The 15,113-nt window shown below is 41.3% G+C and overlaps 1 protein-coding gene across 1 annotated transcript in view; it reads right to left on the bottom strand.

The window, feature by feature from the left end:
- The window catches only part of PLXNA1 (plexin A1), a 304,322-nt gene extending 289,571 nt beyond the window's left edge, over positions 1-14,751 (bottom strand). The window contains 1 exon segment of the mRNA XM_039843598.1: positions 14,585-14,751. Within this exon segment, the coding sequence (XP_039699532.1) occupies positions 14,585-14,671 (87 nt within the window). The 5' untranslated portion in view covers positions 14,672-14,751.
- Between the last annotated feature and the right edge of the window lie 362 nt (positions 14,752-15,113).

Raw genomic sequence — 15,113 nt, 5'->3', positions numbered from 1 at the left:
TCAGTGATGGCCTTGAATAAAAAGGTAAGGAGGCTGCAATTTATTCTGCAATCAACTGGAAGCCACCAATGGTTTCTGAACAGCAACTCTGTCAGATCTTCATCTTGTACAAAATAGTGTGCCGAAGCAGGAAGACAGGCTGAGGTTGCAGGGCTGGAAGCAGAGTTGCTACGACAACAGTGCACTTCAGGAGTAGAATGACTGAAATGTAATCGCTGCAGGAGTGAGGGGAGGGAATGGATGCAAGAGACACCAAGGAAGTGAAATGACTGAAGACCTGGCAGCTGATCGGATACACCGGGGAACTGAGAGAAGCAATTTACAGAGCAGTATATACAGTATGATCTCATGTGTACTATTAAAAAGGGAAAGTATGCTTTTATATGGAGGCTTAGAAAAGCCAGAAAGGATTCATGAGAAATTATGAACAGTTGGCATTTAAAAATAAGATGCCTTTTGCAAGAAGAAAATGTCTTACAGGAATACATGAGAGAAAGATGATAGCAAGGCCCAAGCCTGGCTAACTGGAGACGGAGGTGTCAACACTGAGTCCAAAACGATTCTCTAAGTGTGTGTGCAGTATCAAAGTCGATCTAAGCAGCTCTGTTCCACAGGTAAATAGATTACACAAGAAGCTGCAAGAGGTTGCATGTGGAGAAAAAAATTAGGAAATCCCTGGCATCAAAGTGCTGAGGGACAGACCAGAGATGATGTAATGTCCCCATACTCCAGAAGGGGGCAACAAAGCTCATAGCCGCAACAGAGGCACAAAAACCCTAGAGTGATGGCAGAGGCTCCTATTTAAAGATAACAAAAAAAAAAAAAAATTACCTAATATTCACTGAGCACATCTGACACGTCATGCCCCAGGCTAGGTGCATTCCTATTTTAAAGATGAAGAAATTGGAGTCAGGGAGGTGAAACCATTCACCCGAGATCATAAGTGCTCGGCCAAGTCACCCATCCAAAGCCTGGCCACCAACAGTGATACCTACACATGTGAAGGTAGTAATAGAGTCACTCTGAGGTGACGAATAACCATGCTCATAGAAGAGCCAATTGGAGAAAAACAAAAATATGTGCAAGTCACATTTTCTCCCATTTATGGTGCTTTAATGAGCCCCAGGATAAGGGGTGGAAGGCTGAGCATGAATGGATGTACTCATAAAACAGCCTACTTAAATTAGGAGAGCGTCAAAATGAAAATTAGCACTTTTTAGTCTTAAAATGTTATTCATCTAGACATATTTGAGAAGTAGCAATGTGCAGTCAGCTTCCTAAGCATTATTTTTTGCATTGAGTGCTCTGATGTTCAACAAATGAGTTCGCAGCATCAGTTCACTCATGAGCAGAAGAGGTGTCCTCCTCATGCAAGAATGGAGAAGGTGTGGTGCGGAGAAGCAGCTTGCCCAAGGTTCTATGGTAAGTGAGCAGCAAACCAGGCCTGCATGGTCATAGCTGAGGCCACTCAGGGCACCATTTTCTGAGGACCCACTGGGTGCTAGAAGATAAACTGCAGCTCACTGCTCTCTCCCAGCTGGGCCTAGGGGTCTTCCAGTCAGGCTGAGCGCCCAGGGCAGTTTCCAGAACAACGAGTTTGCAAGGAGTCAGGTCTGTCAGTGCTTCCTGGTGCCCGGATACCCCAATCCTCACAGAGGTATTATCCAATCCTGTGAGCCTAAAAAGACTTTTCTCCTTGCCTGAGGCTGTTGCCTTGGAGATTTCGTTCACTAGTCCTTCAGTCTTTGATGAGCTGAAATTAGATCTGCCGGCTGCTCACCACAGATTCAAATCCCAGAATGTCAGCCGAAGAGCCCTTGGAGACCTCCTATACCAAGCATGGCAAACACAAATGCCAACATGCGTCAGGCACGTGACAAAAAATGAATAAAATGGGCCTGGTAGGAAAAAAAAAGTGTAAGGACAACATGCTGAGGACAGTGGTGAGGGCATATGCCTCCCACCAGCTACCTCATAACTCCATATGGGAAAGTTTTGCCATATGGGAATGTGAACCAGACTCAATTTTTTTCCCAAAAAAGCTAAAAATTGCATTTATGTAAACCTTCCAATTTGTAAATGTTGGCAATTAATTCAAATAAATTAATACCACCAAGTTTCTGGACTTACAGTGTTGGGAAAGAAAAACTGAGCCAGTGGCTTAAAATTTTGCTGACTTGTGCCCAGCTCTGAGCTAGGTGCTGAGGACAGAGAGACAAACAGGTGGCTCCTGCTCATGGGGCAGTAAAAGAGTAAAAGAGGAAGAGATCGTCTCTACCCAGAGCAGTAAGCAAGGGGAGGTGAGCACAGAGTCCACAGGACTCAGGATGGTGACCATCGAGAGGTGGGGCAGTGACATCATGAAAGGCACCTTTCAGAAGGTAACACTTCCGAATTGGTCCTGAGGATGAAGAGGAATTTAGCCAGTCAAAGGGAGAGAAAATACTGCAGACTGAGGACACTAGCATCGCAGGAACACAGCATAAAATAGCTTAGAGTATAGCAAGAACAAGTGTCTTCCATTCCAGGACATACAGTGAGAGGCAGAAAGTGGTGACAGCACATGGAGGGAAGCCAGGCCTGGGAATCTGCTTTTAACCTAGAAGCAATGGGAAGCATGTAAGGAAGGGAAGGGAGTACCACAATCAGCTTTAACTCTAAACAATCACTGATGCAAGAAGCTGGTAACAGGGGCTACCTCTGAGAGCAGGACTGACCAACAAGGTGGAAGAGAGATGTTCTTCTTCCCTGTGAGCCTCTCTTTGAACTGTCTGAATTTTATTACCATTTGCCTGAAACCTGTTCAGAAGTAAAATTTATCTTTTAAACAAAATTACCCTGCTAGCAACAGGAGGTATAGTTTTGTGGGAGGCAAGCCCACTTAGAGAAAGTACAATTTATAAGATGGAGTGAGTCTGAACTAAGATAAGGAGTAGTAAGGATAAAGAAGAGAGGATAAAACAGAAACAGTTGGAAGGGTAAACTCAAGATGTGTCATTAAATGTATAGAAAAAAAGGAATGAGGATCCAGCTTTCTGGATGAGGGTCTGGATGGATAGAGCCGTTCGCAACCTAGGAAATGATGATTTCTAGAAGGCAGAGGAGAGGACACAGGTAAGATCTACTGGACATAGTGAGTTACATGCACCCATGCAACATGTAAGGAACATGGCCAGCGGTGTTCTGGACAGCTCTGGGCTGGATATTTAGAATACGGGAACGCATCAGCGCATGAATGAGGATGAAAGAGAATGGCCAGGGAAAGAGGGCTGAACTAGGGAATATTCTGAAGCCTCTACCAGCCACATAGAAACAGCAAAGATGACAGATTTAATCTTGGAAACCAGAGCTGCTGTAGGAGAGTATGCAGCAACCTCCTTTGAAGAGGTGGAAAAGGTGGCACTTGAAACCTACAGGATCAAAGATGCTTCCAGTGTAGCATCCTAACCTCCCAAATGAGGGAAATGACATGGGATGAACTTAGTAAGAGTTAAAGTTAACAACTCTCCTTATTATATTACTTTATAGATTAACCTTTTACACAGAAAAACCTTCAGCACTATACTCCAGTATAATTAAGGAGTATTACGAAGGAATTTCATCGTATTTAAGGATTACATAATGAAGTCAGAAGGTAAGGTGAAAATTTCGTTACTGTTTATATTGTAGTACTATTAAGAGAAAAATTTTAAAATGTTCAAATAAACCCTTGAAAGTTGCTAAATCTGCCCCTAAAGTACAGCCTGGTTATGCAGCCAGCAATTACTGTCCTCTTCATACAGAGTGATTCTGGGAATCCCTGAACCAAATGAATGGAGGGCACCGATGAAAAGTCTACATGCAGGCATCCAGGCCTTCATATCATCCTGTCTTTAAAATGATTCTCCACTCCTCAGTAGCTAAAGGGGGAAAGGTGGAGGGACCAAAAGTGTTCTGCTTCCCTAAAAAATTAGCTCCACTTTGTTTTCTGATACTTTACCAGAAGATGTGATGTTTGGGAGCACAAAGAGAATAACACCTGGAAAAGCAACTAGCCCAGGGACTGGCACATAGTGTGTATTTGAGCAATGTTTGCTGGACTTGACATCCAGATCCATAGACACCATTCACTGGAAAGCTGTAGAGAACAGGTCCATTCCTGGCTTTCCAAGTTGGCATTTCCTGTTGCGGCCCCATTAACTGCACTCACCCAAATGGTCAGCCAGGTAGAACATTAAATTTGGAGAAGAATGGGAAGAATTTATGATCCAACCCCTTTGAGGTACCTAGCTAACAAGTAAATGGAGGTGTTGTACTATACCGCCATCTTGCACAAAAGGAAAGAGACTTATCACTCTGAGTGAGAGGGCTCAAAGCCAAGTCTTCTGTGATCTTTTGTTCACCACACTACCTTTAAGTAGTCTATTAAGATGAAGGCTGTAATGTAAAACAATATGATAAGGAGCATCAACATTTATGCTGAGACATTCAAGAAGCTTATCATTGGACAACAGCAAGGTGGAAAAGGAAGTCTGCTACATACAAATGGAATGAGTCTGTATTAAAGCTTTGAAATTTTAAGAAGTAGAAGAGTAGGATTCCCATGCACAGCTGCCACTAGATTGCCAGCTTAGGTAAAAGAAGGGTCATCAATTCGTTAATACAGCATACAATCCAACATATAATGAGCCAGCCACTATAATAAATAATATAGTCTTTATTCTCCAAGAGCTTACAAAAGAAAAAAATAAGATCAAAAGACAGAGAGGAAGAGGTGATGGGATAAAATCATCAGTATAATAAAGGGCACCTATGAAAAACCTATAACTAACATACTAAATAGTGGTAGACTGAATATTTTCTCCCTAAGTAAAACAGCAAGGTAAAGACATTCACTTTCACCACTTCTATTCAATACTGTATTGGAGATTCTAGCCAATGCATTAAGGGGGAAAAAAAAAAAGGCATCAAGATTAAAAAGGAATTAAAACTGTATTTGGAGACAGCATGGCCCTACCTACATAAAATCTTACGGAATAAAAAAATAAATAAAAAAAATAAAAAAAACCTACTAGAATTAAGGTTGCAGAATACAAGATCAATATACAAAAATCCATTGTAGTTCTACAGACTAGCAATAAAGAATTCAAAAATGAGATTAAGAAAATTCCATTCATAAGAGCATCAAAAAGAATAAACTACCTGGGAATAAATTTAAGAAAAGTAAGACTTATACACTGAAAGTACAAAACATTGCTGAGAAAAAATTTTAAAAGATCTAAATAAATGAAGATTTCATATTTACTGACTGAAAGGCATCAAATTGTTAAAATGGCAATTTTCCCGAAGTAATCTATAGATTTAACAAACCCCACCAAACAATATTTTTACAGAAGTTGACAAATGGATCCTAAAACGTATAAGCAAGTACAAAAGACTCAGGACAGCCAAAACAACCTTAAAAAATAAAATAAAATTTGAGGGCTTATATTTTCCAATTTTGTAACTTACTACAAAGCTACAATGTTTACGGTCAACTGATGCTCACAAAAGTCCCAACATAATTCAATGTGAAAAAGTCTTTTCAATAAATGGAGTTTGGAAAAATTAGATATTTCATGCAAAAAAAATATTTATTTTTTAATTTTTTTATTTTTTCAATTACAGTTTACATACAACATTATATTAGTTTCAGGAGTATAGCATAGTGGTTAGACATGTATATAACTTACAAAGTGATTCCCTTGATAAGTCTTGTACCCACTTGACACCACATAGAGTTACTACAATATTAACTATATCCCCTAAGCTGTACTTTACATTCCCGTGACTATTTTGTAATTGCCAATTAGTACTTCTTAATTCCTTCACCTTTTTCCATCAGTCTCCCAATGTCCCTCCCATCTAGCAACCAACCATCAGTTTGTCTCTGTAAGTTTCTTTTGTTTGTTCATTTTGGTTTTTTTATTCCACATAAAAGTGAAATCATATGGTATTTGTCTCTGACTTATTTCATTTACACAATACCCATTAGGTGTATCCATGCTGTCACAAATGGTTAAGATTTCATTCTTATTCATGGCCAAGTAATATTCCATTGTATGTACGTATATGTGTGTATATACATCACTTCTTTATTCATTCGACTTTTTGATGGAAGCGTTTAATCCAATTACATTTAAAGTGATTATTGATAGGTATGTGGTTATTGCCATTTTGTTGTTTTCTGATTATTTTTGTAGTTCTCTGGTTCTTTTTCTCTTGCTCCCCTCTCTTGTATGTTAATGATTTTCTGCAGTGCTGTGTTTGGAATCCTTTCTCTTTATTTTTTGTATATCTTTAGTAAATTTTTGGCTTATGGTTACCATGTGCTTCATATACCAAGCTATGTTTATAGCAGTCTATTTTAAGTTGTTCATCGCTTATGTTCTAACACATTCTAAAATCACTACCATTTTTACTCACCTCCTCCATGTTTGATCATTATTTTTCATTTTTTGTGTGTGTGCGTATCCCTTAATTGACCATTGTAATTACACATGATGTCCTAATTTTGCCTTTTAAACTTTGCACTAGCTTTAGTGTTGAATGACCCACTGTTTTTATGTTTGCCTTTGTCAGTTTTTCTCTGTGATTTCTTATTCATATTTTTTTTTATTTTTTTTCTTCTTAAAGAAGTCCCTTTAACATTTCTTATAATATTGGTTTGGTGGTGATGAACTCCTTTAGATGTTCCTCTCTGGGAAGCTTTTTATCTCTCCTCTGATTCTAAATGACCTTGCTGGTAGAGTAATCTTGGTTGTAGGTCCTTGATTTTCATCTTTGACTATTTCATGCCAATCCCTTCTGGCCTGCAAAATTTCTGAGAAATCAGCTGACAGTCGTATGGGAGCTCCCTTGTGGGTAACTAATTGCTTTTCTCTTGCTGCTTTGAAGATTCTCTTTGTCTTTAACCTTTGGCATTTTAATTATGAGATCTTGGTGTAGCCTCTTTGGGTTCGTCTTGTTTGGGACTCTCTGCACTTCCTGGGCTCACGTGTCTATTTCCTTCACCAGGTTAAGAAAGTTTCCATCATTATTTCTTCAAATAGATTTTCAATTCCTTGCTTTCTTTTCTCCTTCTGATACCCCTATGACATGAACGTTGTTACGTTTGATGTTGTCCCAGAGGTCCCTTATATTATCCTCAAATTTTTTTTTTTAATTCTTTTTTCTTTTTGCTGTTCCAATTGGGTATATTCTACCTTGTCTTCCAAATCATGGATGTGGTCCTCTGCTTCATCTAATCTATTGATTCTACCTAATGTATTCTTCATTTCAGTTATTGTAATCTTCATTTCTGACTGGTTCTTTTTTGTTTTCTATCTCTTTGTTGAAGTTCTCATTGGGATCATCTACTCTCCCCCTGAGTTCATTGAGCATCTTTATAACCAGTATTTTGAGCTCTGTATCTATTAGATTGCTTCCTCCATTTTGTTTAGTTCTTTTTCTGGCATTTTTTTTCCTTTTCTTTCATTTGGGACATGTTTGTTTCATTTTGGCTCCCTCCCTGTGTTTGTTTCTATGTACTAGGTAGATCTGCTACATCTCCCAGTCTTAGCAGAGTGGCCTTAGGCAGTAGGTGTCCTGTAGGGCCCAGTAGTGCAGTCTCCATGTTCACCTGAGCCAGGTGCTCCAGATGAGTCACTTGTGTGGGTTGTATGTGCCCTCCTACTGTAGTTGAGACTTGATTGCTGTTGGCATGTCAGTAGGTGGGATTGAACCTCAGGCTGACTGGCTGTGAGGATTGGCCATGACTATAGGGAACAAGCTGTTATATGAGGGCTGACCCCACAAAGCAAGATTCACCCTAGCAGGGCTATGGTGCCTGCTGAGTCTACCCTTTGGGTATGTCATTTGTGGCACTAATTGGATGGTACTTTGGTGTGGCCTGAGGCTGGCCACCTGGTATGTTGGTTTTGGGGCCTCTCAGGAGGGGCTTTGTTGTAGGCCAAGATCAGCCACTGTCTGTATCTGGCCCAGGGCCACCTGGTAGGAGCTACGAAGTGATCTGCAATTGATTGCTGCCTGTGCTGGGTCTGGAGGCACCTGGGATTGGTTATACTGTGAACTGAACTGAGGCTGGCTGCAACTAGTGCCAGGCTTGGGGCTGCTGAGCAAGAGGTACAGGGCACACCAAGTTCAGCTACTGCTTATTTGGGGACCGTGGACTTTTGAGAGATTTTGGAAAAGTCCACAGAATGGATCAAGGCCAGCTGGCCATTTGTGAGGATCAGCCCCTTAAAGAGGTTCGGGCTGCTGCATGGGTTGAGTGCGGCAGGTTCTCAGGGAAGCACTAGGGTGGAGCTAGTAAAGCAGTGTTAGCCAGGTTGATGGCTTCAGATAAGGCACCCACCTCTGCCTGCCAGCTGTGTGGGGGAAGAGCTCAACAAAGGAATGATGGCACCTCCCAGAAAAAGCTGCCCTTCCAGCCCTTCCCCTAAAGCCAGATAATTCAGTTCCTCCCCCTATATCCCTGGGACTTTTTGAGCTGCTGTCCCTTCACTGGAGCTTAGTGTGAGTGTTTATGAGCAAGTGAGTTTGTATGTGAGTACTTTAAGGGGACGTCTGGGTCTGCAGCAGCCCTCACATGGACTGAATCTCCACTGATTTTCATAGCCAGGTATTGTAGGGATTTCTCTTTCCTAGCACTGGTACTCTGGGCTACGATGCCTGGTGTGGGGCTGCGACTCTTCCCTCCTCAGGGGAGACCTCTGCAGCTGAGATATCCCTCCAGATTCTTAACAGCCACGTGTGGGTATGGGGCCAATTCACGCTGCATCTCCACCCCTTCTACTAGTCTTGACATGGCTTCTTTATATCCTTAGTTAGAGTTCTGTTCAGCTACTCCTCAGGTGGTTCCCAAGAGTAATTGTTCTATAATTTAGTTGTAATTTTAATATGGTAATGGGCGGGGGTGAGCACAGCGTTAACTCTGCCATCTTGACTGGAAGTCTCCCAAAACAGATGGATTTGTGTCAAGGTTCAACAAACTCTAGTGCTGGAACTAAATCCAACCCAACACTTGATTTTGTAAATAAAGTTTTATTGAAACATAGCCACACCCTTTCATTTATATATGTAGCCTATGGCTGCTTTCACCCTACAATGGAAGAACTGAGTAGTAATAATAAAGTCCTACGGTCAGCAAAGCCAAAGCACTTACTATTTTGTCATTTACATAAAAATTTTTCCAACCCTTGATACAGCCTTACCTCATGACATACACAAAAATTAACTGAAATCAGATTATAAACCTAAATATAAAAGCCAAAACTATAAAACTCTTATGAGAAAACAAAGGAGAAAATTCCCATAACCTTAGGTTAGGCAATTATTTATGAGATATAACACCAAAAGCACAATCAACAAAAGAAAAATATTGATAAATTAAACCATCTCAATTACAAATATTTGCACTTCAAAGACACTATTAAGAAAACGAAAAGATAAGCCATGTTCTGGGAGAAAATATTTGAAAATCATAATATAATAAAGGGCTTGTACACAGCATAAAGAAATCCTACAACTCAATAATAGACAAACAACCCAATTAAAACTGGGCAAAAGATTTGAATACACATTTCACCAAAGAGAATACATAGATGGCAAATAAGCACATGAAAAGATGTTCAAACCACAATGATACCACTTCACACCCACTAGAATTACTATAATTAAAAAGACAAACAATAACAAGTGCTGCTGAGGCTATGGAAAAATTGGAACCCTTATATATTGCTGGTGGGAATGATATAAAATGGTACAGCCACTTTAGAAAAAGTTTGGCAGTTTTTTAACCCTTTTCCCATTTGCCCTGAGAAAACTCACCAGCGGCATTTGTGGCTGCAGCGTTTACCCTGAGATAACCCACAGATTACAATCCTAACCATACGCCCAAAGTTTGCCACAAAACATCTCACTTTTATTATTATTTTACATCACTCTAATATATTGACAGTCTTTGGAAACAAATGACATCGTTCTATTTATAGCATTCTGTTTTGAGTAGCAGTATTTCAATTTACAAAATATAGTAATTTTTGATCGCTGAAAATGTCAAATCCTAGAAAATGTAGCATTCCTATGATGCTAAATTAATGCTGGCAGCAGCTGCATCTTTTTTTTTCCTAAACGGAAAATGGGTTAAAAAGTTAAACCTAACAACTGACCAAATTCATGGACAGAATGACCCAGCAATTCTACTCTTAGGTATTTATTCAAAAGAAATGAAAATATATGTCCACTAAAAAACTTGTACACAAATGTTAACAGCAACATTATTCATAAAAGTCAAGAATTGGAAACAATTCAAATGTCTAGCAAGTGGTGACTGGATAAAGAAAATTCAATATATCCAAACAATGAGATACTGTTCAGTGATAAAAGGGGACAAACTATTGATACATGCTACAACATCAAAGAACCGTCACCAAAAATATTATGCTAAGTGTAAGAAGCCAGACATAAAAGATATATGAGCACATTTACATGAAATGTCCAGAAAAAGTAATCATACAGAGGCGGAAGGATCTGTGGTGACCTGAGGCTGGAAGTGGGAATGGGGAGTGACAACAAATAGGCACAATCTTTTTAGGTCTTGTGAAAGTTCTGAAATCCAACTGTGAAGAGAGTTGTTAACTTTGTAAATTTGCTTTAAAAATCATTGAAATAGGTGAATTTTATGTGTAAAATATATCTCAGTAAGGCTGTTTAAAAAAAAGAAAAATCACCATCATCAGTTACGATCTTTGCAAAGCTCCACTCCTAATTAGAGAACTGCAGTGTTGCTTCCAGGATAACACATAAATAGCCCAGCCTGGCATTCAGGGCCTATCACTTGTCTGGACTCATCATGTGCCCAACTTTCTCTAACATTCCAGCCCATTTGGCTGGCAAGCACATTAGGCTATGGAGTTGGAATGTCTGAGCTTCCAGCTCTACTACTAACTCATTGTGACCTGGGTTACTTCACCTCCTTGAAACTATTTCCTCACCTCTGAAATGGGGATGATGATATCTCACAAGGTCAGCGTGAGGAATATCTGAGACATTGCTCTTAAAACACTCAACAGAATAAATATGTGCACACTTCTGTTGGCTGGCTCAGGCATATCTTCAAAGTTACCTCCTCAGAGAGGCATTGGCTGACCATCCCACCTCAAGGAGGTAGCCTCATTACTCTTTACATCCTTTATGTTTCCTTCATAGCACTTGTAATTCTTTTATTCCTTTGCCTCTTTTTTCCTTCTTTTGTTCTGTCCCCGCTATTGGGCAAAAGTCCCAGAAAAAGCAGGGGCCTTGTGCTTGGTCCCTTATTGTCTCTGAAAGGCCAGGACCCATGACTGGCAAGTAACATGTTCAGTAAGCATTTGCTGAGGTGATAGATAAACAGTAGCTATGTGTGCAGTGATCAGCATGTGGCTTCTCTAGCAGTGGCATGTTTGGGGACTGTTTCTTGTATGTCTTACTATATTCTCCTTGGTCTTCCCTTCAGAAGTGGCCCAGAATTGCTTCACAGGAGCAATGAATGATGGTAAAGGTGATAAAGCCAGGAGCATGTAATGAGCCTAGGGACACACCTGAAGCAGCAGACTAGGGAAGTGACTAGGGAAGAGCCACCAAGCTGTTGGAATGACAAAGGCTGGAGACAGTGAGGAGTCTGGATGAGGAGCAACCAACTTTAGCTGACTCACCAAAGATGGCTGCTCACATGGAGCAGAAAAAAGGCAAAAAGAACATATACAGACATTATTGCCACATGTGTGCCTTCTCTTATTGGAAGATGAGATTAAACATACTGGTTGAAATGAAATCTTTATGTACTTCACACATGCTTGCTCTGAAAACTGGAGTTGAATGTAAGTGCAGCAGTTTGCATTAATTAAATTTCTTTTACTGTCCATGGAATTAAGGCTTGACCTCGGTATATAAATTTACACAAATAACTGTGTAAACTATCAAGGTCCTAGCATTTAATTTTAAGGGAACTAGAGCGCTTTCCAAGACCAGGCCCAGGGGATTAAACACAAGTGGTCTTTAAAAATATTTAATTTTCTCTGAAGAAGCTAGGGCAGATAGTCTTTGGCAACTACCTTTTATTAAATTAACTTCTCATTTTGTTCATCCAATGATCTTTCCCACTGATTTTTACTTATCTGCTTAAAGACAAGGTGGACTTCCCAACCCTCAATTAACTTTGCTAACAAAAAGGCCCCTATACCAAAACACTTCATTGCGGTCACCTCTTTTTCTCTGATCTCCCTCTTTCAAACCAGGCACATAAGCAGAAGGAAGGGAGGGAGGGAGAAAGTGGGTGGGGGTCACAGCATGGGGCCATGTACCCCACAGTATGCCTCAGGAGAAGTCATTTATTCTCTATAACGAGTTTGCCCAGCAGTCAACCAGTCACCAAAGCTCCCTCTCATTTTAACCTCTGGTGAACTAATTGGGGCATCAGCAGTCAGAAGAGGTAGAGGGTTTATCACAGAATTTTCACGCTGTCTTGCATATCAGTGGTGGGGAGGGAGCTGAAGTAGTGAGAAAAGGCTGGTTTTTGCACCCAAACTATCTGTATTAAAGTCCCAGAAGTTACTCAGGTAACAACTTGGACAAATTCCTTAACTTCTCTAAGTCTGATTCTCCATCTTTAAACAGAATTTATACTTTGCAGATTTAAGAGAACTAGAAATACAATGTACCTGTCTAATATAATACTCAAAAAAGATGATATGCCTCTGTCAACTTAAAGGAAATCACTTCCAAAGGGACTCCCTTGAAACTTAGAAGCTCCCACTGACCTAAATTTCCAACATTCCCGTAAAGCAGGATACCAGGTGACAAAGGTGAGAGAACACCCAAACACAGCCAAGGGTATCTTTCTAAATTCCAATTCAGGCTCCTGCCCTTCAACCTTCTAACACATTTTTATCCCCCCCATTTTATCTTTGCCACAAGTCAGGTCAAGACTAGATAAACACCTAGCAGGCATTAAATGTGTTAAGTACTACACCAGTTGAAGAAGAGAGGCCACCATTCTATTATAAAACACTCTGTACTTCCTCTAAACACTTCCACACACATCTTCATTATATCCTTGACAACACCTAGGATTATCAGCACCCCCATTTTTTAAAATGTGGTGACTAAGACTCAAAAGATAAGTTGTTCACTCAAGGTCACAGAGCTAATGAGCATCTACCCAGAAGTTAGACCTCTTGATGCCTTTTTCTGAGCCACCTTCCTAATTAACTAATTCACCTACAGCCAGCTCTGTACATTCCATTTAAACTCAGTCTCTGTCTCCCTGGGTTCATCCATGTAATCACTCAATTATTTACAAAGCACCCACAATGTGCCAGGCACAGGTGTAGGAGAAAGTGTAGCATTCAATGAACAGGCCCTAATGTTGCCTACATCAATCCCATCTCTTCTATCTGTCACTAGTTGACCCTGGATAAGTTACTTCATCTCAGTGCCTCAGTTGTCCTTAATCTAGAAAATGGGCAAATAGAATTCTATGTCTCTCATAGAGTTGTTGACAATTAAACGAGAGGAAAACTATAAAGGGTACCCCATGGCCCCACTAATAAATTTTCAAATGTGAGCTGCTTTTATTATTCTTCTAGGTTCTAGGAATAGAATCTTGAATCAGACAAGAGCCTCAGTCTCAAGGAGCTTACTTACACTGTAGCAGGAACACAATAAACAAGTAAATTATCAATAGAAGTTACAAATGGTGATGAGCACTATGAAAAAAATGTGACAGTGTAGGTAGTTTAGATTAAGTGGTCAGTGAAGTATACTCATATGATATTTAAACTATAACTACAAGAAAAACTGGGAGACAGAAAACTACAAATACATCTTGCTGGGACAAGAAGGTCCTGAGGCCAGTGAATAGACGGGGAGTGGGAGGTGAAGGAAATGGTATGAGATGTGGACAGAGAGGTCAGCAGCACAGTTTTGTAAAACAAGGTAAAGTGGTTCCTCTTCATCTTAAATGCACTAGGCATCCATTAAAACCCTTGCTCAGGATTTTAAGCAAGGGTAAGGGTATGTGGTTTGATTTAACTTTTAAGTGCCCTTTGGCTGCATGCAGTGCTGAGAAGCAGAGACCCCTGCCTCCTCCGTTAAGAGACTGTTGCAGTTGTCCAGGATTGGAAGCATCTCAAGTATATATAACAAGACGTTTGCACTTGGGGTGAGGAGAAACAAATTCGGGTCTGTAACAAGTCAACTGAAGCTGGAATGTGGCCTGCCCACCCCGCTCTCCACTCTTTCTCTCCTAATGCCAGGGTAGTGGGGAGACCAGAAGGCGGCCGGCCACTCCCCGCACGGGGAGCTCTAGGCATTTCCCGAGCCTCACCTTCCTCATTTACTGGGCAGAAAGAGAGATGTTCTCCACAAAGGAAGTAAGGAGGGCTCAACGAGCGAGACGCGCCCAGCCGCTCTCGGCCCGCACCTCCTCTTAAGCCAGCCCGCAGCCTCTGCTCCCTCGGGCGCCCTCCACGCCCGCCCGGCCCCGGCCTCCCTCGCTCATCTCGCCTGCCGGCGGCCCGCTCACCCGGATGCCCTGCAGCACCCGGACCCGCTCCTCCTCGTCCATTCCGAAGGACACCCTGCGGCCCTCGCTGCTCTCGGTGCTACCCATGGCAGGAGGCCGGCGGGTTGGCAGCCAAAGGACCCGGCTCCAGAGCAACTAGAATGACGCCGGGCTGTAGCTTCCGGGACTCGAGCTGCAGCGGCACATACCAACAAAACCACCTTTTATTGGTCGCCGCCGGAGGATCAACCAATCATATGGCGTGGGCCCGAAGGGCATTGTGGGGGTTGTAGTCTCTCCGGCCCTGATGTTCTGAGGCCAGGAGACCACCAGGTGGGTTGAACCAAGCATGAGAAGGCGAACTTGAGATGGTTCTCGGCTTGGTTCATTCAGCAATCTGGTATTGAGCGGAACTAACTAAGCACCCGGCAAGTATTAAACTGCGGGAAATGTGATGACTAAACAAGGCATGCCCTGCCTTCCTGATATTTAGATCTAATGGAGGAAACAAATGAAAAGACACAAGCAAGCATGTAAATAAACTTCCTAA

The sequence above is a fragment of the Pteropus medius genome, unplaced genomic scaffold (assembly GCF_902729225.1).
Source record: "Pteropus medius unplaced genomic scaffold, Ma_sr-lr_union100, whole genome shotgun sequence".
Lineage (NCBI taxonomy): Eukaryota > Metazoa > Chordata > Mammalia > Chiroptera > Pteropodidae > Pteropus > Pteropus medius.
The sequence above is the reverse complement of the archived record's forward strand: the minus strand, read 5'-3'. Positions and strand labels throughout refer to the sequence as shown.